Raw genomic sequence first — 23913 nt, forward strand, 5'->3', positions numbered from 1 at the left:
CCGCCAGCAATCTCGCTGGCTAGATCATCTCGGTCGTGATATACCGTACATGAAACAAATCCTATACAAACACGCATAAAAGACAAAAGGCCTTCCCAATTTTCCTTCCCTGTTCCGTGTTCTGTATTCCATATCCAGTTTCCCTTGGTACATTTTCCCACCGATGAAATACATGACAGATTGATTCGTAAAGAAGTCAAAACAAAGGAAAGAAAGGAGTCTACAAGCGATGGTTGTTTACAACGGAACCAGTCCGTCATAGGGCAATCAAGATGCTGCTTCAGCGAGAACGCTCAACAGACTCACCGCCGCGCCGCCGATGCCCACGGCGCCTAGGGCTTCTCCCCACTTCTTCCTCCCCTGAGGCCGCTCATCTCTCCTCGAGCTCTTTCTATCTCTCTCCCGATGGTACCTCCTCCCGTTACTGTCGTAGTAGTCGCCATGCCTATCACTGCGGGAGTATCGATCTCCAGCATCGGAGTGTCTCCTCGAGCGTCGTGATGATCGAGATGGGCTGTGACGTCGTCGCTCTCGGCGGTGGTCACGCTCGCGGTCTCGTTCATCCCTGAGGGAACGCGGACTGCGACCGTCTACCTCGTGCGGCTCAGGATCGAAGCGCACGTGGTTTTCGTTCTTGTTCTTGAGGATTGGCTTGGGGAGGGTTGTGCTTGACGGAGACGTCTTGCTCCTGCTAGGAGGGTTCACGATGAAGGGGTAGCTCTTTGTACCCTTATCAGACGCTCTATCGTCATCATCGTCCGAAATGTCACTTTCATCAAACAGATCGCTGTCGCTATCGTCGTCTTCGCGGCTGCTCTTTGAGTCTCTGCGGTCCTGGTGGTGGTCATGCCTATGACGCCGGGGGTCGCGCATAGCACGGCTGGCACGACATCGAGCACTCTCTCTGGCGAATTCAGCAATCTTTTCGCGAGGAAGGCGACCAAGGATAGCAACGTATTCGGGGCGAGCTTCATATCGCACACCCGCCCGTTCCAAGACTTCGGGGCTAACAAGAGTCCTCCTAATCCTGGTCCACTGGGCATCAGGGGGGATTTCGTTGCCCCAACGGTCAGGAGCCAGACGAGGAGCACTGCTCCTTGGGCTGCTACCATAGGTTGGGCCTCCGTTCATGTGAGGGGGCATAGGGGGCATGGATCGTGGAGATGTCCCAAAGTGGTATGAAGTTGGCGAGCTAGACAGCTCAGGAACATTTGGCAGAGAGCCAGCGCTGTTGGATGGTAGATATCTCTGCCCCTGCCCAGGAGACAGGCTGTACTGCTGGCCAGGCTGAACATTCAGACTGGCCATGCGAGAGTTGAGGTTATCCATGCTGATGATGTCCTGAGTCGAGACGAGGGCCGTAGAAAAGTCGGACTCGTTGTCGTCAGAATCCTTGGGAGATGATGAGATGTGGCCTCTGGTAGTGTCGCTATTCGATCTACCCCGTCCACTAACGATGACAGGCGGGTAGCCGACGTAGCTGTTGCCATCCAGTTCCTTTGGAGAGCTCGGTTGATACTTGGCCTCCTGCTCTAAAAGACCTCTGACGGTGGGACAGTTACCACCGTACTGGTTCTGGACAGACTCGAGCTCTCGGATGTAGGCTCGAAGGACGTCCTAGTGTGGCATTAGTGACCTACATTCAAGGTGACCCAGCAGACGGACACTGACCTTGTGTTTTCGTAGCACTTGGGGAGAGAACCCCTCCTTCTCGAGCTCTTCTTTGAACTCGCGCCACAAATCGTCGTCGTCTTCGGTGAAGCTATTCTCACTGCGGTTCCGAAACAGCTTGTTTGCAATCTCGTCAATCTTGTCCTTAATACCCTCGAAACCCTCCTGGCTTCCGTCAACAACCCTGGCCGGCCTGTTCTCGGCGTGCAGCTGTACAGCATCAAGGAACATTTCCACCCTTGTCTTGTCGCCGACGAGTTTTGACTTCATAATAGCAAGTCTATCGTCCCTCAGACGCTCCTCCTCGGGCATAGCAGCTCGTCCATCACCATACTTGTCGAGCAGGCTCTCGAGCTGAGCGAGGGTAAAGTCGCAGTCCTCTACAAGAGGTGAAAGCTGGCGCGCGTAGAGAGAAGACGACGATGCATGAGGGTTGTTGAGGAGAGAGTCCTGGTCACCAGCTTCGGTGCGCAGGTGCCGCAAGGCCAGGTGGAGGTTGCGGACGGCGTTAGCGACGTCGCTGAAGGGCAGACCGGATTGCTTGGCGCGAAGGTAGAGGGAGCGGGCGATGGCATCGACAGTGTCGATGTGCTGGACGGTTGAGCCGCCGCTCATGGCTGGTGATTTGGATGCTCAGATGAGCTCGATCGCTGAGAGCGGAGCTGTCTAGAAGAGTATGAGAGGGTGAAGCTATGTAGTTGAAGCAGTCAATATGGTATTGTCCAAGATGGGTCGTCTATTCAAGCTTGGTGGAAGCAGTGTGGTGTTTTTAAGAGTGAGGTAGTCTTGGTGTAAGTAGCTGAAGAGCAGGTAGGTATTAGTGGTCGAACCCTGAAGGAGCGGATATTTCTCTGGGAGGTTGGGATCTAGGAACTGGGATGTCAAGGGGTAGATATCCAGGATGATAGCTGTCGAGTCGGGCAGTGAGGAATGGGGTCGGGCGGGAAGAAGGGTCAAAGATGGAACTCATCAGGCTCTTGAAGGGTGGTGGTGGTGGGGAGTCACAGAAGACGTAGGTAGGGGCGGTACGTACTGGACTGTAGGCACGAGGGAGAGGCGTAGGAGCAATAGGGATCTATCACTTGATTTGTGGGTGTGCAGGCGTGTCTCTGGTGGTTGGTGGGAGATGATTTGTCGCGGAGGTGGTGGTGGTGGTGAGGGAGGGATCATGAAGGAGGGTGGGCGTGTATCGGAATAACATCAAGTCAGTCCCGTCTCGTCCCGTCTCGTCGGTTTGTCGCTCGGCGCAGGTACTCGAGATGATCTCACTCAATGACTCGAATTGCGTCGCTTCACCCGGTAATACCACCTCTCGACGGTGCAAAATCCAAGTGTCCGTTCGTGTTGATCCAGTCCAAGACAAGACCCTGGTCAAGGTACTATATCCGGGGGGAAGGTACAGAGACAGTACCTGCCGTCTTGGAGGGCCGGTGACGTAGGTAGCCGCCCCGTCTAGTAAACAGCCTTACATCATGGCTTCTACAAGGCTGACCTCGTTCTGAAACGGAGGCAATTTAGCAAGAAAGCCACATAAACCCAGCCTCTGCTAATCTGGCGGCCATCTTGTCTCCTACATCGGCGTGATCTCTCTTTCCTCGTTTCCGCGATCGGTTCTGTCGAAGAGAAACGTTTCTCTTTCTTCTCTCTGTCTGTCCCTATGGACGTGCTGCGCCACCCGCTCGGCAACGGGGCGCTGGCGTGGGGCATCTTAGCACGCTAAGCTAGCGGTCGTGCTAGGGGAGACCCAGGAGTTCTTGGTTGTCGGGTCCAGGACCCAAGACCAAACAACAAGACAAGATGACGATCACCGGAAGCAAGACTCAGGATTTTCTGTCCTCTGGTCCAGGGCCATGGTCTCTCTCCCTGCTCGTCTGGTTTTTACCCGGACACAAGGGCTGAAAATAGAGCATACCTGAAGATGATCAACGGTTTCATCTCGCACGGCTCCTGTCCATCATTTCATCACCAATTGCTGGCACCAACGTCACAGCCAGCCAGGGCAATGGCTGGGCCAAAGGAACCAGGCTGCGTGTTCTCCTACTCTTGGCTTCATCGGTAGAGTCCGACTGTCAGACACTAATTTGTCATCCACATCTTCTAGAAAACTGGTTCGCCATCTTCGGGCTCCCCATAAACTTTGCCTCTCTACTGTCCTCGTGAGAGTACTGTAACGTCCCCCCGGGATACCCACATTCTTCTCCACCAACAAACAACCAAGGCCCGATCTGCCATATGCAGGGAATTTCGTGTTTGCTGGCTCCTGCATCCTGTAGTCTGACTCCCCCCCATCCCTCCACTCGTCGTCAGCCATTCCTTGAAACACGTCCCCCGACTTGCTGCAGACACAGACTTCCCGAGCCTCGTGCTTCTTACAGGACGGGGAGCTCGGCTTCGCGTATTTGAATCTGTAGCTAGGGATCCCCGCAGATGGACATACCAGGCAGTGCTTGTTTAATGGGGGATAATACGGGGCTGAGATGAGCAACATCATGTCTTGTTGTTTTTAGCAGGCAGCCATCTGAAAGTGACATCTTTTACTTTGTTTTGATGACCCTTGGCTGCTTGTGCCGCTTTCCATGGTCATGCCTTTGCACTTTGATCGAGGCTCTGCTGCACTTGAAGCCATTGGGCTCCGATGGCAATGATAGTGACTCACCCAACTGCGAATGGATGCGAGATCCAGTACGTTACACATGCCATCCACCACAACCCAAACTCAATGACTAGACTAGTCCTGCAATGTTGCTGCACGTAAACCAGAGACACAGAGCTGACAGGTAGGCAGACGCCATCGTCATCCATCATCAACACATGCAACACTTCAGGGTAGCCCAACAGCTGCACAACATGTCCCGTCTCTTTTCGTGTTTCACTTCGCAACTCCCGAAAGGAGCAGTTATTAGTTCAATGCCTGAAATGTGCATTCTCTGCCTCATGCACGACTGAGCACTTTCGGTCACGGTGAGAACCAGTTTCGGTGAAATGGGTTGCACAGAGCCACTACCGTGTGACGTGAGAATCAAACATGCCGTCTTTTCTTTTGATACGCCTCTTTCTCCCAAAATGCATCTACATGTCCCATCCTTTGAAATACTAGCTTCATCTTCAATCAACACAGCACAACGCACAAAGAGAACAGCCATATTCCTGTTAGATAACATCAAGTCCCTTCGACATGTGATCCATTCGAATCTAGGTTCCAGTGACAATTCCGCACCCCTCATCTGCCCTGCGCCGTGTGTAGCCGATCTCCTTTGTCTTGCCACGGCCCGCGTCCTCGCCTCCTTTTCACCACGGTCCCTGGGCGTAGTCTAGTCTCGCCTCTCCTCTTCCAATCCGCTCACCGAATGGTCTCTCCGCGATAAGCCAAGGCCGAGGCTAGTCCCGTCGACGTCAAGGATGCCCGCTGCAACTTTTCAGCCGCATGCCATGTGGCTTCCGTGGTGTCGCCGGCCGCTGTCGCTGCAACGTGCTCCCAGGATCAAATGGTAGCCTCCGTAGTGCCATCTCCTTTGGTTGCCTTAAAAGTAAACCTTCGTTGCTCCGGGCCCAATCTCCCTTGACCACGCGGCTTAGATCGTCAGCTTCTCTAGCGAGTATGCCTCCACCTTCTGGCTGATCAGGTGGCCCGTCTCTCGCATGCTGCGCTGCACCACCTCGCCGCCCGACACCACCTTGTCCTTGGTAGGGAGCTGCTTCGTCTTGAGCCCCAACGGCAGCAGTCGAGACTCCCGACCCTCAAGGTGCATCGGGATCGGCTTGTTTGCGTTCCACGTCTGTCGGGCTGCACCACTCTTCTGTGCCGCCAGCCCGAATCGGACTGCCTCGCCAACAACACCGTTCAGATACACTGCCTCCTCTAGACCCTCGAGCGCCGCAGTAACCTCAAGCTTCAGCGCCGTCAACAAGTCGCCGGTCTCGGACTTATCGGTTGAGATGGCGTCGTTCAGCAGCCATCCTCCGGCGCCGACGGCATCAAGGCATCGACCGAGGAGATCCGAGATCAATGTGATCACACCGTCCGGGGGCGGGTCGTTACCCTCGGAATCAAAGCTGGTTGGGTCGATATACAGCGATGTCCACGCCCCTCGGACAAGTTCCACCCTCAGTGTGTAGATGAGTGATAGGATCTCCTCCGTCTTGAACGTTGCCCGCAGAGCCTTCACAGTCGTGATTGCCGGGAGCCGCCAAAGCTTGGCAAAGGCTAATGTGAGTCCCCGTGAGCGACTGCTGCTGTCGTCTCCGAGGTAGTATTCCGTGATCGCAATGTCCCGCTCCAGGTCGTCGAGGTCCATCTCGTAGTTCTCGGCACCATCATGTGCTTCATTCTTCAAGAGCTTAGCCCCGGCCGGCTTCTTAGGGTCGGAGATCAGGTCCAGATTCAGCATGAGGGCTCGGATGGCGACGAGAAGCTCCAGCTCGCCAAGTTGTGTGGCCTGGAGATAGTTCAGGACGAGCGTCATTGACGGGTCGGCGTCGGCCAAGCTCGAAAGGACGTCGTTAGCGAGATTCTTGCTATCCAATGCCTCCGCGTCGAACTCATCTCGGAATGCTGCCTTCAAGTTCGAGAGAGTCAGGTGCCCGGCAACGACCAGGTAGGACGTGACGTTGCTGTCAGGCAGGTTGAGGCGTAGTTTTGGCCGAGGTTCCTCGTCTGTAGTCATGGCGATAGAGAAGCTTCGTCCAATCGCGTAGAGCACCCAACGACGGTCGACCACGGCATATGACGACGGCCCTGAGAGCCATTCCCACTCGGGTACTTCCTGCGAGTCTTTGTCCTCCTGTCCGTTGACTGCCTTACCGTCGCCATTAGGAACAGATCGAACACCCATACGGAATTGTTTGCGCAACAGGGTTTCCCATCCACTAAGATCGTCCTTTGCGAGAAGTCCATCTGCTGTGTCGAGCTCAGCGTGCAGCTTGGCCAGATACTCCTCCGTCATCGTTCCAGGAACCTGCTTAGAGAACTCGAGAGCCAATTTCTCAGACTTTGCCCTCTTCGCGGTGATATCGACAGTAGTTCCTCGACCGATGGAGTCGATCAAGAGACCCTGTTTCCGTCGCTTCCCGTGGCTCTTAGGCGGTTCGACTTGGATGGAGACAAGGACATTGTCTACCAGGGCGACAACAAGATCTTGGCTTCGCAGATAGCTGATCAACTGACATGTCTTGGGCTTTTGGCACTCAGCGGGGAGTTCGGAAAGATCAAGGGGCGCATTCGCATGGATCGAGCGGTATTGGTGGTTGTAGAGGCCAATGGATTCAAGTGAGCATGACAGAACGAAGGGCCGGGATAGGCGAGAAAAAGACACCGCGTTCTCCATGTGCACCGTAGACTTGAGCTTTGGGACGGGTGTGGTGAGGTCGTAGACTTTGAGAGAGCCTTGCTGCAACTGCAGCAGGAGGGCAGCTTGGATGTCAACTTGGTAGATGGATGATTCGGCACCCTGGGTTGTGGGAGCACCAATAGGGGCAATTTCAAGGGGCGCCAACTTCTGAATGTCAGATGAAGCGGAAGAAACTCCCGAAGCAGCAGCCAGGATGACTGAGTGTCGGCTCTCCTGACCTTGGCTGACAGACCTCGACACCAGCGCAATCAGCTCAGGCTCAGAGACGGGAGTTTTGGGCAGAGCACTGAAGATCTCTGGCTTGTCCTTGAAAATACCCTCGCTGAACTCAGCCAGGGTTCCTGAGGTCACATGTTCCACTTCAAAACCCTCAATCTGCGTTGCGACAACATCCTGAACAGCGGACTTGGACGAAGCAGTCCATTGAACCGCGAGACTCTCCCCTGAAAGCGAAGCAAATTCTCCATTCTGGCAGACCGCGATGATATCCCCCACATTTGAAGTTTCTGACGCATTCGAGGAACAGGTTATGTATCGGATGGGCGAGACTTTGAGGATCTGAGAAGCGGTCGAGGTGGAAGTTGTTTTGCCGTCCTGGTGCACAACATCCTTGAAGAGAGAGATCTTCTGGCCTGTCGAATCGCGAGTAGAGATGTAGGTATATCTAGAAACATCGCTGCTGCCGGCACGCCGAATTCTAATCGAGTAAGGGGGGCAGGTGAAAGATTCTTGCGGCGGGATGGGATACGAGGTGATCAGTCTTGACGCAGGGACCTGTTTGCGATTAGCCTCACTTTTCAGTATATCTTGATCACAAGACTTACATCGTAGATGCTTGCAGTCTCTCCATCAACACCGACGACCAGTTCCGTCCTCTTCCTCTTCTTTTGGCCGTCGCGCAAGCCGTAGACCTCTCGCGCGACAATGCGGCCTTCAGTATGGTCAAGAGGCCGAGGCAGAGCCGCCAGCACATAAGGCTTGTGAATTCTGTATTCAGAAGCCATGGCGATTTCGGTATCGTGATGAGCCAAAGATACCGCTGGCCTTGGGAATTGCAATTCTTGACAAAAGTCTGGTGCTGTCGCCTGCACTTTTCTTTGAACGGCCGACAGGTGAAGCTCTCAAAAAAAAAAGTTGGGAACGGGCCGACCCAAAGTCCGATTAGTGGGGCGCCTTCTGTCTGGGTGGTGGGGTCGTACCTGCCATCTGCAGAATCCCTGACGTAGTGGAGGTACGTACCGGGTCGTTCTCGCGGAGCGCGTCAAACCGACGCGTCGGTGCTTAACCACTTTAACGCGACCCTTGCCGTGCTCCGTTACCCAGGACGCTTCCGTTTTCTTCGCCGTCTTCAACGAAACTACACCCACATTCAAAAGACTCCGTCTTCGTTGAACGCCATATTTGCTCCAATTCTCAAATCTTTCTTCACTATCGAATCTCACCTTCTAGTCCTCATTCGTGAAATGGTGGTTTAACGCTGACTGAGGTTCGTCATCTCCGGCTCTGACAGCCACTCGACATCTGCTGATGCTTCCTCGGAACAGCCTTTCACATATCAATGGGATCCGTTTTGGTCGAGGCGATGGCCCAAGAAGGCATGAGGGAACTTGGAGTCAAGAAGGTTCATCCTTTCTTCTCCAAAGAACCTGCCGTTGACCCTGCGCGCCACCCCGAACTCTCGGCCCAACCCCCTACAGCTCCGGACCACGATGACCAGCACGACAGCGCTCAATCGGGGTCAGACTCGCCGAACGGCCGGCGAAAGCGTCGAAAGCCGGACAGCTCCGTTGCACAAGATGCTCCTGGTTCCAAGAGACCACGCCGAAAACGCCAAGGGGAAGCGCGACAAACTACCCTTGTTCCCACGGAGCAGGCTTCAGATATAACTCCCGAACCTAACACCACCGACATTCCGACTCCTCCACTAAGCGATGCGCCTGTAACTTCCGCCGAAGCCTCTTCACACTCTGCCCTCGAAGCACCACCTGTCTCTACCTCGAACCCACCCGATGCCGCAAATAAGAAGGTTCTCAAATGGAACCCGAAAACAGGGACACTCGGATCACCACCCAAATCCAAGTCGAAAACCCTTCCTTCCCGCATAGTGTGCCTCAAGTACGGCCGAGATGAAGCGAGTCGGAAGGACATGGGTGATAAGATCACTCAAATTCTGGACGGCAAGACACTATTTCCTCCAACCATCTCGAAGAGCCGAGCCAAGAAGCCAAAAGAAAGTGTTGTTAAGAAAGCACCTGGTCCGGCCAAAGCTACACATCCTTTCTTCACGGGAAAAGCGAAACAGACACCCCCCGCCACAAGCGAGAACCATAAAACAGCTGAGAACCGGCCCTCTCGACAGACAATCTTTACGTCTACCCCATTGTCCCCGAAGAAGACACGAAACCCTTTCACCTCTGACCATCAGGTCCCACGATTTGGTATCAGAACTGGTACAACAAAGATTCCCGGGGCTGTATATCCTCTTTGGCCTGCAAAGGGAATGGCCCACGTTCGTGGACTTGAAGGTTCACTTTGTTCTCAGGTCGTTTCTCAGGACAACGTCACCAAGAAGTCAAAGGGTTATACAGTGACGGTTTCTTCAGATGAATCTGTTCTGGGGGGCTTTTGCACTAGCATGGATCTCACTGCTCTCCGCAACTCGCTTCCCACAAATGATGACAACTTCGAGCCAGCACCAACAGAATTACGAATCCCGACGAGACATTTTGAAAGTGGCCGAAAGGCTCAGAAGCGCATCCGGTCAGAACTTCGAACATGGTGGCCCACCCCTACCGAGGACGACGACGACATAATAGGACATAAGGCCCCCAGTGCTCAGCCGAAAAGAACACATCCGGCCATTCTTAGATTATATGAAGAACTCGAGACGAGCCTTTCCGCATATGACAAGTCTGCATGCGAAAGTGTGTCCTGGACACACAAGTACGCCCCAAGCACATCAGCCGAGGTTCTCCAAGCTGGCAGGGAGGCTATTCTGCTCAAAGAATGGTTGCAAACACTCAAGGTTCAGTCTGTCGGTACTGGCAATGCTGACGCAGGAGGGGTAAAGGGAAAGGCTAAATCGGCTGCTGCTCCCAAGAAGAAGAGAAAGAAGGATAAGCTGGATGGCTTCATTATCGACAGCGAGGAGGAAGCGAATGAAATGGACGAGGTATCCGAGGATGACGATGACTGGGCGCCTTCTGGGTCAGGACTCACGAAAAAGACGGTTATCCGAAGCGGAGATGCAGCTGCCAAGGGAGGGAAAGATCAAGGACGTCTCACGAATGCGGTGGTAATTAGCGGACCCCATGGCAGCGGGAAGACAGCCGCCGTCTACGCTGTAGCCAAGGAGCTGGGTTTTGAGATTTTCGAGATCAACCCAGGGAGCAGGCGAAGCGGCAAGGATATTCTGGAGAAAGTTGGTGATATGACGCGCAACCATCTCGTTCAACAGCACCGCGCCGACCCTACTACAGAGGCAGAGGAGGATGAAGTAACCAGAGACTTGAAGTCGGGGAAGCAGGGCATGATGACGGCGTTTTTCCAGCCCAAAGCAGCGGCCGCCTCGAAGAATCCAACCAAGAAGTCTACCGAAGCAAAGTCAAACGAAATAACCAAGGGAAGCCAAGGCCAGAAGCAGTCACTCATCCTGTTGGAGGAAGTGGATGTTCTATACGAAGAGGATAAGCAGTTCTGGACAACCTTGATGGGCATGATGGTACAATCAAAACGGCCATTCATCATGACCTGCAATGACGAGAACATGGTGCCCCTGCAGACCCTCAACTTGCACGGCATCTTCCGATTCTCTCATCCACCGACCGACCTGGCTATTGATCACTGCCTACTTGTTGCAGCAAATGAGGGCCATCTGCTAAAACGCTCGGCCGTCGAGGCCCTATACAAGTCTCGCAACAACGATTTGAGAGCTGCCCTAGTAGAACTCAACTACTGGTGTCAGATTAGCGTTGGAGATCGCAAAGGTGGTTTCGACTGGTTCTATCTCCGATGGCCCAAGGGGTCTGACCGAGATGAGAATGGGGATGTGGTTCGGGTCTTGAGCGAAGACACTTACCGCAAGGGTATGGGATGGATTGGACGCGATCTCACTGCCACATGCCTAGACCCATTAGAGTCGGAGGAAGAGGTGATGAAGCAGTGCTGGAACTCATGGACACTTGACATGGGTGACTGGAACAATAGCTTGCATCTCCAATCCTGGGCCGACGATATAACCAGGAACGCATCGGAGCCTAGCCAGAGGCTTGACGCTTTGATTGCATTCGATGAGTTTTGCACTTCAATGAGCGACGCGGATCTTATCTCAAGTGGCTCGCTAGGAACTAGATTCCAGGAAGTGCTCGATCCAGAACTGCCCGAAATTCCGACCAAGACGAGAGATGATTTCATTGTTGGCCGTCGCCTCCTGGAGGCTGATCCCAGGTCGACACCATCTATGCCCAGCGTTAGCCTCTCAATCTCTCTCAAATCCCTGACGAGACAGAGACTTTTCAAACTATCTCCAACAACCGATGTCACATCCCCATCCATTCTCCAGCCATTGGCGGAGGATCGCGCAGTCTCTGTTCTGGACGACTCTTTCGAGCATTGCACGACACCTATGACTCGGATGGATCTGGCGCTGGCATTCGACCCGATTGCTGTTAATGAGAAGGCAGCAGCATCCAGCCATCTGGATCCATCAGTGTTTGATCGCACCATGAAGCTTATCGTGTTGGACATTGCTCCATGGGTGCGAGGCATTGTGGAGTTTGACAACAAGCTCATGCAGGAGAGACTCAAGTTGAGCAACCTCATGAGTGAGGGCGGAAAGAGAAAGAGAATGCGTACCACTCGCAGCGCATACTCAGCTCTGGAAGGAGGTGAGAGGAGGACCACTCGACGGGAAAGATACTTTGGCGATTGTCTCAATACGGCATTTGTGAGACGTACCGCTGGTGACGCCTGGCAGGAAGCTGTCGAGGCGATGAGATCAAAGGAGAGCGTGGAGAGCGTTCCAAGCAGCCCATCATCCCCTGGATCAAGCTTGGCTTAACGATGTTGAATGTGGAGAAGATGATGTATACTACACGTGCGAGTTTCACTTTGAACTCTATGATTGACACATATAGGAACGGTTTGGGGTTATTGCAAAGGCGTTGGTGGACAGAGCGCATGACATAGAGTTGATTGGTTTGAAGCAACACAAGATGTAAATGTGTATCTCTAAAGCAATTACGTTATAAAAAGAGTAAAATACCTAAAATCGTCAAATCATTGTCTCGTATCGGATATCAAAATTGCCAAGTAACGAAAGGTGCCAGCCCATACAAACAATCTTAACCTCCCAATAACAAACTTGGTCCTGTAACACAAAGAAACTCATTTCATTTCGTTTCGTTTCATTATCCCATCCGATGTAAAACGTATCAAGTTTAGAATGACGCTCGCTGAAGCCACTTTTGTTTATCAAGTCTCTCGCTCAGCGGGGAACAGCAACTGGTTGAGCTACAGAATGTCTCCTGCGCTCGGGTTCGTAGAAGCTCTCGCCAGGGTAGGGTTCATCGGGATAGGGCAGACGTCCCACACGGGGGTGCTCGTCCCGGGACATCCGGCGTATCCTCTCTTCTTCAGCGGGGGATAGTCTCTCGTAGCTCTGAAGAGCCGCGGAGCGTCTCCGGCCGGGAAAGGGTCCGATCTCTTCGTAGTAGACGACATCGCCGCCGTGACGTCTGGCACGGTCGATGGCATGGTCGGCATCCGAGGCGCGGCGATGACGGTGGTGGTGCTCGTGACGGTCCGAGTGGCGGTGTTTCGGGTGAGGACGGGATTCCCACTCTTCAGCGTCGCCGTAGAGAACGCCCTTGGGCCAAACTTTGTGGGCAAGGACGGTGGCGAGGCCGATGCCGGCTATGAGACCGGCCGAGGTTTTGAAGAGGCCGTGATGATGCTCATGGCCGTGGGATGATTTATGAGACTGGCCGTGGCTGCTCTTGTGCTGGCTGCCATGTTGACTGTCGTGTTGGCGATGGTGGCTGTGGCTGTGACGGCGAGTGGGAGAGTAAGAGGACGAGCGAGAGCTTGATTCTGACGATCTTCTCACCCCCGACCTTGAACGAGAAACACCACGGGTGCTAGGATGGAAGGACACAGGACGAGGGCGAGAAGTGGCCCTAACTCTAGTGGTAGGGGGAGATGGTGATCTTGGTTTGCGGTTGCCAGTGCTTGGCCGCGAGAATGAACGAGAGCGGTCCATAACCTCTGAAGTCAAGTTTTCAAGACTCTGTTCTTCTGATATTGTAAAAGATGTGTTTTGTAGTTTCTGGTGATTCTGTTGGATCTTGTTGTCTTGTTGTAGGCTTGTGGCTAAGGTGCTTTTGTAATCAAGACTCGACAACTCTGATGATGCTTATAAGCTTGTATTGCGTGCTGATGCTTCTTGTCTTTAATCGCTAATCTGGCTCCGGTGATTTTTAAGCTAAAAAGATCGACTCAAAAGAAGTCGGCCGATCGGAGATGGACCGGCGGTGTTGGGGGAAAAAAGAAGAGTCAGCGTCCACCAGACTTACAACCCGAGTCGGGATTCGGCGACGGCGAGCGAGGAGAAGACAAAGCAATCAATCACACGCGCCGTTGTAGAGAGGGTGCGTTCCAATCGCCGGGCTCGGTTTCGGTGTCTCGTGCTGGGGAACTTGCAGGGATGTCCTAGCTAAACGTCGACGATGACGTATAAGCAACGGAGAGGCCGCAAAAGGAATGGTCTTTACTTTTTGGTACGTTAAAGAAGGAAGAAGAAACATGACGAAAAGAGGGAGAAGAGGCCATGTTTATGTGTGAGCTAGGGACACTATTACGAGCCGGCGCTTAAAGCGACTCTTCTTACAACAAAGATGGAGGGAGGCCGTGTTCCAGGAAGCGAGTGTCGATCACTTTCTGGTAGATGGCGGGGGGAAAGGGAAACAAATCAGGGCTCGCTGATCATCCTCATGCACAACATGACTTGCAGGAGAAATGTCCAGCGCATTACACACCTCTATCAGAAGCTGGTGACCGCCAGATGGTCTCCCCTCCTGCGGCTGAAGCGGAAGACAATCAAAAAGAATTTCTTGAGTAGTCATGACGATGATGATACTGCGTCTACTGCGCATATCCGCGGCCGTGGTCCTTGTCCCTTCTTACACATCCATGTCTTTCTGTCTGTCACTGCCCACTTTATCAACAAGTTCCCACTTATTCCAGGCGATGCCGAACTCCGAGTAAACATGAAACGACCCTTCTCTGTTACAATCAGACCTTTTGTGATTTGTCCATCTGAAAAAAGACAAGAGATGCCGCTTGCAGAGAGGCAGCCAAGACCCGGGGGTAGTACAGTAACTGACAGGGCGTAGGCCAAAGGGGTGATGATCATCATGCAGCTCAAGACTACCAATGAGCAGGATCTGCAACTCGTCATGAGTTATCATGACAGGCCGGGGTGCAGCTTCAGCTCCAATGCGTATGCAGATAGCTCCGTCTGGCCTCGGGCGACTGCGGTATCAGTTTACCCACAGGTTGAAGAGGTGCTTTCATTTGAGGGGGGAAATTCTATAGGCCCTCTTTCTTCTGGCCTATCATTTGAGTGACTTGAGTTGTCTCCATCACGGCTATCAATATCCCGACCATGGCCAGGGCTGGACTCACCAGTATTGGTTGGAAAACGCCTTGTGATAACTTGCGTTTTGCAAGGTGGGTAAATTCTCCGATCTAGGGGCCGATATCCAACATGTAGACTCATCTAGACCTTGCTTCTTGCACAAAAGGAAAACAGTCTGCCTCGTTGCCTTACCAATACCCAACCCCTCCCTTTCACTTTCCCTACCTCCTCCAAACACTCATTCCTATCGTTTCAAACATCATGTCTTGTCTCATTCAACTGTCCCCTGCTCCAATAACTTCGCCATAAACGGCTTGAGCTGAGACGCTCCGCCACCTCGTCTCCCGCCCACCTGCCTTCGCCCCCTCGGGCTCCCATACATCGAGGCCCTCGCCATGCCGGGCCTCCTATCGTGGCCCATCCTCAGACTGTAAAACTCCACATTGTCGTTGGGCAGCATGCTTGGCATCGGCGTCCCGGGGTTCGAGTAGGTCAGCAGGAGCATCTTGACTGTGGTAGTCGCCTTTCGTTCAGTAAAGGTGTTCCAGAACTTCCTCACTGTCTCCCGAGTTTTTCGTTCGTCTTGGTGAGAGTCGATGACTAGAACTACCCGCGGTATCTCGGCTAGAACAGCAACAAGAAGGGATATCCAGTCATCTTCCGTGACGCAGGAGTTGAAGTTAGACTCGGTCAAGTTCTTGTATGAGGAACTGTCCGAGTTTTTCTCAAGAACCTGCCAGACGAGAGAGCGCCAGATATCTGGGATATCCATGGGCTTTTCCAACTGTGAACTCACGTACCAAGCCAAAGGTAGGTCAGCCCCTTTCGCTAGCTCAACAATGTCCAACGCAAAGTCACGCGAAGCGTCTGCCGCTACCAGATTCCCTTGCACTTGAACAAGCGCCGAACCCGGCTGAGAGATCCAGTTTCGTAACTTGTCCGATGCCCAGAGCTGGTCTGGGACGGGGTTTCCTCGCATCCGTCGGCGATCCCTCAATGTCGTCCCTAGATCGAGGGCCTTCTCGGGCTTGAACGGCACGGATAAGAAGTACTTGGCCATCTCTTTGATCACTAGGGTAGTCCCTCCGAGAAATGAGGGCCGACTCAATGATGGAAGAGTAGCACCATCTGGGTTTAAGTCAGCGAACCACACTCGACTGTCTCAGGATCCACTTGATAACTCACCAAGCAGGGCCCCTTGAGAGGAAACAGGCACTCTCCTCTCTCTTTGTAATTTAAGAACATCTTGTTGTACTTGCGAAACGACAGAGCTGACATATCTCGTCTCGGCTTGGTGGGCGACCGCTGCCTGCTCCCTTATCCTCGCAGTTGTCCGGTGGATCTGACGCACAACGTCATCAAACTCCAGTGCCCATGGATCTTTAATCGCCGCCAGAGTTTTCCTAATAAAGCTCCCTCTTGTTTTACTGTACCACCTCAGAGCCCGGGTGCAAAAGTCGATGATGTGAGTGTAGATGGTCGCCAAAGTGGACTGCATGCGTGGGATGGGATAAAGCTCGCTGGTCAGGAAGTCCACCTCTGGAAGGGCCTCACTGATGGCACAAAAAGCCTCCGAGATCTTGCTCGCAAGTTCTTGATGGTTCAAGGTCACCTAAACATAAAATCTCAGTTGTATTCGTGTGAATTTCCAGTCACACTCACCAAGAACAGAAACTTCATGGATCCCCAAACGAGTGCTGCGTACTCCGGGTGGCTCGATACCACAACGTCAATGACTTTGCTAAAAGTGTTGATCTTATTGACAGCTGTCGTCCACACCAGAGCCGCTGCTTTGGTGAATCGGTGCCTGGAGCTTCTCTTCTTATTCTGCTGCTCCTCAGCCTTACGTACCTCCTCCAGCACACTCTCCATTGTCGACGACTCTAAGGACGGAGGTTCATATTTTCGGTTATTCTGTACTTTATCGCGGTTGAACTGTACTGCCTTCTGGAATGCCTCTTTTAGAATCTTGTCCGGGTCACCTCTGAACAAGTCCAGTCAGCGTTTGGCTGCATGTGTGTGAGTATTTAGGGCTGGTATCTCATACAAGTTGTCCTGGTTTTCTAGCTTAAACCAGGCCTTTACTCTGGGCGAACAATCTTCTGGCTTGGGTGTTGCCATAACAGCTTGCCCTACTTGCCTGTCGCTATTTAGAGCCTCCACAGAAATGGGTGTCATGAAACTCGAAGCAGCGAATCGTATACAAAAGGAATACGACTTGAAATAATCCAGTGTTATTCCTTCAGCCCTTTTCTTCACATGGGAGTCACAATAATCATGTCCATCGAACAGGGCGCAGCCTGAAAATGGCAGAGCCTCGGTGGTTGGGCGGCCTGCGGCCTGCGACCAGGCTCTCAACAAGGCTGTCTACCCATGCAGCAACAACCAGTCCAATGCGAAGACGCCTGAGGCTGAGTCTGCAATATCAATTCTGGTCATCCATTTTGAGGTCTTTACCCCGCCTCTGAGCGCTTACGTGCCTACCACGTCGAGCCACCGGCTGCGATTACCTCCTCTCTGGCTCTTCGACCTTCTTTCATGGGTCTTGTGTTCCGGCGGAATTCTCTGTATCCCAATCTACCTACTTGATGTTCTTCTTAAAATGGCTTCACGAGATTCGAACATCTATAAGGGCCCGGGAGTTGCCATGGCCGCTGTCCCAGCAGGAATGGGCAATGCCATCCCCAACTTCGACACAGCACTGGGCAAGCCCACGATGGACAAGACTATTTCGCAAGATCATTCAAACTATCACGGTCATATATTTTCAAGTCTGCTTATAGAGCCTATCCGTACTTAATAAACTCGACTAAACGTCAATGCAGCGGCCCAAGAAAGGCAAGAACGGGCGTTCCATCCGCCACGTCCTGTTCAACAACGCCTCGACAAACAAGGTGTCAATACGCAACGGGCCCGACATGAAACACCCTCGCCGGAGCCGGCATCGGAAGATGGCGACCGCGATGATGGTCAGTCTCATGGAGGAGGGGGGAATAGTGAGATCTTCTCTGAGCAGAAAGGTACGGTATCAAGGTTTCTATGGATGTCATCATTGTCATGGTACATGCCTAGTTAACACTTGATGATCCATCCTTTAGCCGCGGACCTTGCACAACGACTTGCCGAACAGCTCACTGCCAAGCTGAATGACTTGGTTGGCGAAGGTTCGCCACCAGACTCTATAACCTCTCGGGTTATGGATAATCTCGTGTCTACGATTTCCCGCCTTCAGGTCCAGAGCGAGATGCTCAAGGAAGAACTCGAGCATATCAAAACAGCCGGACTCACATCCCTGGAGGAGGAGGTCATTCGTGATGAAACCGAATCAAATTGCCGCCACGAGCCAGTCAAGTCCGTGACACTACATCGCGTGCGCTGTTCTAACGCCCACGATGATCAGGTTGAATGGAGGGCTTACTTGGACCGTCCTCGTCTTTTCAAGGGCGACACCGAGAATTGCCATTTCAGAGGAACTATTCAAGTCGATGACGATGATTACCTTGAAGACCATCCAGAATGTGCATTCGCGGTTGTCAAAGACTACTACTGTACCAAGGTAGTAATCCGTTGGGCGCTCACCAAGGAAGGGCAAGCCGGGCGTCATGGCCAGGTTCTTGGGCAAGATCATTACCCCGACGAGCCCGAAGAGTCAATTATATGGGTCAACGAAGCAGCACAGGATGGGATCAAGGCCATCCTCGAGGCATTTCCCGACAGGTTTCCTGGTTTTCAAAACCCTCCCGACCTCCTTGGTTTGGGAGACGCCGATTCGATGGATGATCACTTCCAAGGTTTTTCAAGGCCATATTTCCTCTTCTACCTCTATGGCAAGACGCTGATAGAAGCTCTCGAGGAGGTTGAAATGGATGACTTGATGAGAAAGTCACTGCTGTCGCTGTGTCAGTGGATGGAGAGCAACTACAGGGAGGAATGGGACGAGGCCGATGCTCTATTTGCGCAAGGCAAGGTCAACCAGGGATGTTTGAATATACTTTTCCAACCTGGCGAGCTGGTTGTTCATCATGGCTTTGATAAGAACAGGTCAGCAAGCGGTGCCATCGTCCCTTGGTTCCCAAGCAACACCTCAGAGCCTGGAAGACAGAGCCGTTTCTGCTCCTGGGAATTCAACGGCCACCTCACTCGTCTCTGGCGAAGTTCGGTAGTGCCACCACAGCCTCGCTGGGTTCGTTCCCAGTACAACAGGGTCGTAGACATAACGAGCCTTATGTCATATCCACTGAGGTTCGCTCCGGGGGATCTCAAAGCAAAGTTGATCGCCAGAGGACAAAGATTCTGGGCTTTCAGGCGTCAGAAACTCGTCTGCTATAATGAGAATGATCAAGACGGTATCTTTCGGGTTTGTCTCGATCCGATCTCATCAAAAAAATATTTCTAATATTGAACAGGTTGAGAGGCGATTCATGATCGACTACGACATGTATAGACGATTACACCCTTTCAATGGTGTTTTCCGAAGACTTTACGACCCTGATTGGGGTGGAGATGAATTGATGGGGATTGAGGAGCCGCCTGAGGATTTCCTGTACTGCCTACCGCCAACAATACACGGGTTCGACTTTACCACCAAGACCTGGAGTCAGTATTCCCAAGAAAGGTGGAAATACCATGGCATTCGCTAACTTTGTAGCAGAAACCTTGGATGTAGACCGCATCACAGAGGTGACGTGGAACAAGAGGGCGTTCTCACAGCTTGTTGCACCCCCCGAGACCAAGGAACTCATCCAGGCCGTGGTGTCGGCTCACGGAGAAAGGAAGAACATGGGGCTAGACATTATCGAAGGCAAGGGTCAGGGACTTCTGGTCTTGCTCCACGGTGGACCTGGAACTGGCAAGACTCTGACAGCAGAGAGTATTGCCGAGGAGCAGGAAAGGCCTCTGTACAGGGTGACGTGTGGTGATATTGGAACTGAGCCCAGGGAGGTGGAACGGGTTAGTGACCAGTCGCTCTTGTTCAGTGCAATTTGCTAACCAGGAGCAGTATCTTGGTGATGTCCTTGAGATAGGGAGAGCTTGGGGCTGCGGTATGGAACCTTTCCAGTCGTGGTTAAGGGGGCCTTTGCTAACATCACCAGTGGTCCTTCTTGATGAAGCAGACGTCTTTCTCGAGGAGAGGTCCTTTTCAGACCAGAAGAGAAATGCCATCATATCCAGTACAACCCCCCTCCCGGTCTCTCCTTGAGATGCATGCTTACAACCGGCAGTCTTCCTCCGTATTCTAGAGTATTATGATGGCATCCTCATCTTGACAACCAATCGTATCGGCAGCTTCGACGAAGCCTTCAAGTCACGTATCCAGTTGGCCTTGGGCTACCCGACACTCAACGAGGAGGACCGGCTCAAGATCTGGAGCAACTTTGTGCAAATGCTCCCTCGCACCAAGGACCGCGTCGACATGGAGGACCTGCAGATGAACTTGCCCAAGCTGGCGCGGGACGAGATCAACGGACGCGAGATCCGCAACATCATCACCACGGCGCGGCACCTGGCCAAGTTCCGAAAAGAGACGCTCCGCTATCAGCACATGCGAGACGCCCTGAGGTCATCGCAGAAGTTCAGCGAGTACCTGAACCAGGTCAAGGGCGTCTCGGACGATGACTGGGCGAGGGCGGACAAGCTGAGGTAGGTAGGCAACAGTGGACAGGAGGGTATAATGTGCTTGGGAACTCTCAGACATGATATGCAGATGGAAGAAGTTACGCCGAGCCCTGCTTTACGAGGGGGAGCGGCAAACTCGCCAATCACGGGTTGTTTCTGCCTCGACGAGTGTTGCAATAAACAAGGACATGGCTGCATTCAGTCACAACTCACAACCTGTAACCTTTGAAACCCGCATTTACACACACGCACGCTCATGTGAGCCAGTCAGTAGAGAGGCAACAAGAAAAAAAATGTGAGACAGGCGAGAAGCGAGAGAGAAATGCACACAAACTCGACTCGGGTCGATCTGACGCATGCACGAGTGAGAGAAGATCGCTTCAACAAGGCGTTTCCCCTTTGCCCCCCCTCCTCCTCCCTCGGCAGAATGCTGACGCCGCCCCTCCCCACGAGACATCAGCAGCATTGTCATACGCCCATGATTCGCCTTGCTAGTTGATGCACACAGAGTACAGTTCGAGCTCGGAAGGAAGACGGACGACCAAAAACCCGAGCGCTGAGACGGACCAACAACAGACAAAGTTCCCCCCTCAAAAAAGAGGCCAGCCAGAGAGAAAGGACCCGGATCCATGGCGTCAGTCTCCCTCCAACGCGCCGACCGCGTAAAGTGCTTGCAGAAGGCCATTCAGCTGGACATAAACCTACACCCCCCCTTATTTTGGTACTTTGTTTCCCTTCTTAGACCAGAACCATGCCACCACCCCCTTTACAACAACAAACGAAAAGACAAACCAACCAAGCGTTGAAACTCTAGCAAATAACATAGAAAAAAACTCTCAACAAAAACAACGCTCGAGACGACGGGCTGCAACTTTGCCATCTCCGGCCGTTGCCAGCACAAGCCCAGTTTTTGAGGGGGTGAGCCTTTCCTTGATCGGTCCACCCGACATGGGGGTGTGTGGTTCAACCAACAAATGTGTCCAGGGCCCGGTAGGGGATACGGTTTAGTGCAAGGAGAACCGAAGGACGATGCAAGAAAAGAAAAAAAAAAACACAAGGGCAAACATGGATCGAAGAACGGGGCATGGCCGGGCAGGACATTGTTGAGACGTTCTTTGTGCGGGATTCGTCATAACTCGTGTTGACCGTCGCCGTCCCGATTCTCGAAACCTTGGACCAGTTCACGGTGACGGAGCCTCGGATCCAAATCCTTTGACAAGTCAAGTCATGAGCTGGGAGGGTCCGATCTCACTCACGCACCTATCAAACCCCGCCGGGGCGTTGTTGGCTCACTCCCCGTCGTGCAGTGGCGGTCGAACAGAAATCCAAGACTTTTCGACACGTTATTCTGCTCTGTCAGAAGCTGCTCGAGTCGCAGGTTGATGGCGGGGGCCGCCATCTCCCTTCTGAGACCTCTCGTGTGCTAGGACTGGGCGGACTCAGGATGACAAGAATGGTTCCCTGTCACGCCACCACTGCCAGGTTGATGAGCCCCGTGCTACGGCAGCTTCAGAGTGCCCTAGTTATCCAAATCCATGCACTGATCCTTCTTCATAGCGTCTAAACGAGATGGATGATATGCCCCGCGGCGAGCTTGTTCTGTTCTCCCTGCCTGGAGCATCCTGGATGCTGGCTAGTTTGTCGCCTCTCCGCCCTCATGGATAGAAGAGCCTCGCGATGAACAGATGGTGTGCGAATATTAACGACATCAATGACAAGCCATGGCTCACATTCAGGTGGCAACTCAAGACGGTCCTGCACGAGTCTATAGGACCGGGGTCTGGGTGAAGTCAACAACCAGCCTGACCACTATCCACCCATGAACAACCTACCCTATGCCAGGGCAACCATCTCCCCGGACTTACACCATGATGCAGCCTCATGGCTCTCGACGGGCCTCGAGCGAAGATTGTCAAGTTGAATCACCGGACACCCCATGGGAACTCTTTCCGTTGATCTGCATCGGTCATGACCTCACTGGATAGCCTGCCGACAAACTGACATCAACAACAGAGCGATGAGCATTGACATTCAGATATCCTGACGCCTCAAAGGCTCTCGTCGCTCCCCGGCCGACGAGACATCGCCAAGGGCGGTTCAGTATCTTGTCCGCCAACCATGTCCTGCGCCGACCTGGCTGTAGCAAAGAAGTGCTCAGACACGACTAAGCGGCAGGAGCGCTGCGAGTAAAGGTACAGAGTATCCATATGGAAATGAGGAATACGTATTTGTGTACACTCAACGGGTACGGAGAACCACCAGCGGCTCTCCCTGTCATGATATCACCCACTCGGAATCAACAGGCAGGTCAGGCTGGAGCAGGCTCCCCGGCACTCTGATTGGAATAATTACCGACAGACACCTCAAGAATGAGATGCTGTGGCACGGCCTGGACTCATCAGCCTGCCACGAGCCTGGAAAGGCGAGCAGCATCGAGCAAGGATAATGTGGGCTTTACTCGAGGCGAGACTGCGCAGCCACCAAAACAACACGGGAGGCTCGTCGGAGTTGGCTGTGTAGTGTACTTCAAGCTCAACTTCTGCCCAAGGGGGTTCTAGGACGAAGAGATCTGCATAAGCCCACGAAGTGACCTCAGCGCTGCCAGGTCGAGAGAGATCGATAGTCTGGCGGGGGATGATCCGCCCTGGCAATCTCATCTCCTCGAGACCCTCACAGTCTCAAGATGGGTCATGCCCAGCACCAGCAGCCTTGGTGATGGGGGCCGCAAGCGTGGGATTTCCAACCCGGCCTGGGCATCCTTGCATCACAAATTCCTCGCCCATCCCGTCGATAAACATATTCGCGCATCTTACCTCGAGCCGAGGGGCTTGGAGCGGCCATTGATGAGACGAGAGCCCCAAGCCATGAGCGGTGGCTTGCTTAGAATGGCAAAACTTTAGTGGATCACACCTGTCTCTCTTTGCCTGGCAGCCGGCCATGGCATGCTGAACCCAAAACTCTTGTTGCGGGACATGCTGCTGTTGGCTTGCTTCTCGCCCGTCAAATCAGGAGCAACCGTGGCCACGGCCCTATCGCTGCAAATAGACGCCTCCCTGACTCGTGGACGGGGGTATCGTATCGTCTCTCGTTCCATCAACAAGCTGGATGGATACATGCTGCCTTCGGCAACCAGAAAGAATAATGGTGTTGCGGACCGAGAGTCCCGGTGTCACGGTGTTAGTCTAGGGCAAAGCTCCGGACCGGCACCGGGTGCTAGTTCTGGGCTCGTGCAGCCTATTAACTTGAAGGCGTCTTGTGCCCAAGACAATCGCTATCCGCATCGGGGTGGCTTCGACTTGCCAGTCGTCGCATGTAGCATAACACACGCAGGTCAAGCGATGCCAAGTGTCAGTATGTTTCGTCATTCCAGAGACGCGTCTGACCATCGCCGATGAAAGGAACAGTAGCTGAACCAAAGGCACATGTTCAGGCTTGAAAGAAGACAGCCGAACCACATCGCAAGTGTCCAATGATTCTTCTTGGAGACCCGCTGGCCTTGGTCATACAGGACAAGACCACGGCATGTTGGCCGTAGTGGCGGGCGAGAATAATAAGTACGACTGGGGGCTGCTGGAACCGTCAAAGTCAGGGAGGGGGAGGGCAGCCAATTGGAAGCGGCGCTGACTTGGATCTCTAACATCA

General features: G+C 53.1%; 6 protein-coding genes across 6 annotated transcripts; 2 read left to right on the forward strand and 4 right to left on the reverse strand.

The window, feature by feature from the left end:
• Window positions 1-267: 267 nt before the first annotated feature.
• Window positions 268-2286, reverse strand: LRP88_01035 (uncharacterized protein; the record flags this gene model as incomplete). Its single annotated transcript, XM_083237734.1, has 2 exons — window positions 268-1617; window positions 1672-2286. The coding sequence occupies 2 exons, from the start codon at window positions 2284-2286 to the stop codon at window positions 268-270; spliced, it is 1965 nt and encodes a 654-aa protein (XP_083106239.1).
• A 2957-nt stretch (window positions 2287-5243) lies between these two features.
• On the reverse strand, window positions 5244-8023 carry LRP88_01036 (uncharacterized protein; the record flags this gene model as incomplete). Its single annotated transcript, XM_083237735.1, has 2 exons — window positions 5244-7793; window positions 7844-8023. The coding sequence occupies 2 exons, from the start codon at window positions 8021-8023 to the stop codon at window positions 5244-5246; spliced, it is 2730 nt and encodes a 909-aa protein (XP_083106240.1).
• Window positions 8024-8577: 554 nt separating this feature from the next.
• On the forward strand, window positions 8578-12078 carry LRP88_01037 (uncharacterized protein; the record flags this gene model as incomplete). The annotated part of the gene is made up of 1 exon (XM_083237736.1): window positions 8578-12078. One exon carries the CDS (start codon window positions 8578-8580, stop codon window positions 12076-12078), a length of 3501 nt encoding a protein of 1166 aa, XP_083106241.1.
• Window positions 12079-12504: 426 nt separating this feature from the next.
• LRP88_01038 (uncharacterized protein) lies at window positions 12505-13031 on the reverse strand (the record flags this gene model as incomplete). Its single annotated transcript, XM_083237737.1, has 2 exons — window positions 12505-12932; window positions 13001-13031. 2 exons carry the CDS (start codon window positions 13029-13031, stop codon window positions 12505-12507), a joined length of 459 nt encoding a protein of 152 aa, XP_083106242.1.
• A 1895-nt stretch (window positions 13032-14926) lies between these two features.
• Window positions 14927-16527, reverse strand: LRP88_01039 (uncharacterized protein; the record flags this gene model as incomplete). The annotated part of the gene is made up of 3 exons (XM_083237738.1): window positions 14927-15783; window positions 15841-16267; window positions 16318-16527. The coding sequence occupies 3 exons, from the start codon at window positions 16525-16527 to the stop codon at window positions 14927-14929; spliced, it is 1494 nt and encodes a 497-aa protein (XP_083106243.1).
• A 1324-nt stretch (window positions 16528-17851) lies between these two features.
• LRP88_01040 (ATP-binding protein) lies at window positions 17852-20299 on the forward strand (the record flags this gene model as incomplete). The annotated part of the gene is made up of 5 exons (XM_083237739.1): window positions 17852-18838; window positions 19062-19251; window positions 19307-19625; window positions 19726-19826; window positions 19878-20299. The coding sequence occupies 5 exons, from the start codon at window positions 17852-17854 to the stop codon at window positions 20297-20299; spliced, it is 2019 nt and encodes a 672-aa protein (XP_083106244.1).
• Window positions 20300-23913: the final 3614 nt, after the last annotated feature.

The sequence above is a fragment of the Fusarium phalaenopsidis genome, assembly GCF_050370095.1.
Source record: "Fusarium phalaenopsidis strain FUZ10S chromosome Unknown contig_32278, whole genome shotgun sequence".
Lineage (NCBI taxonomy): Eukaryota > Fungi > Ascomycota > Sordariomycetes > Hypocreales > Nectriaceae > Fusarium > Fusarium phalaenopsidis.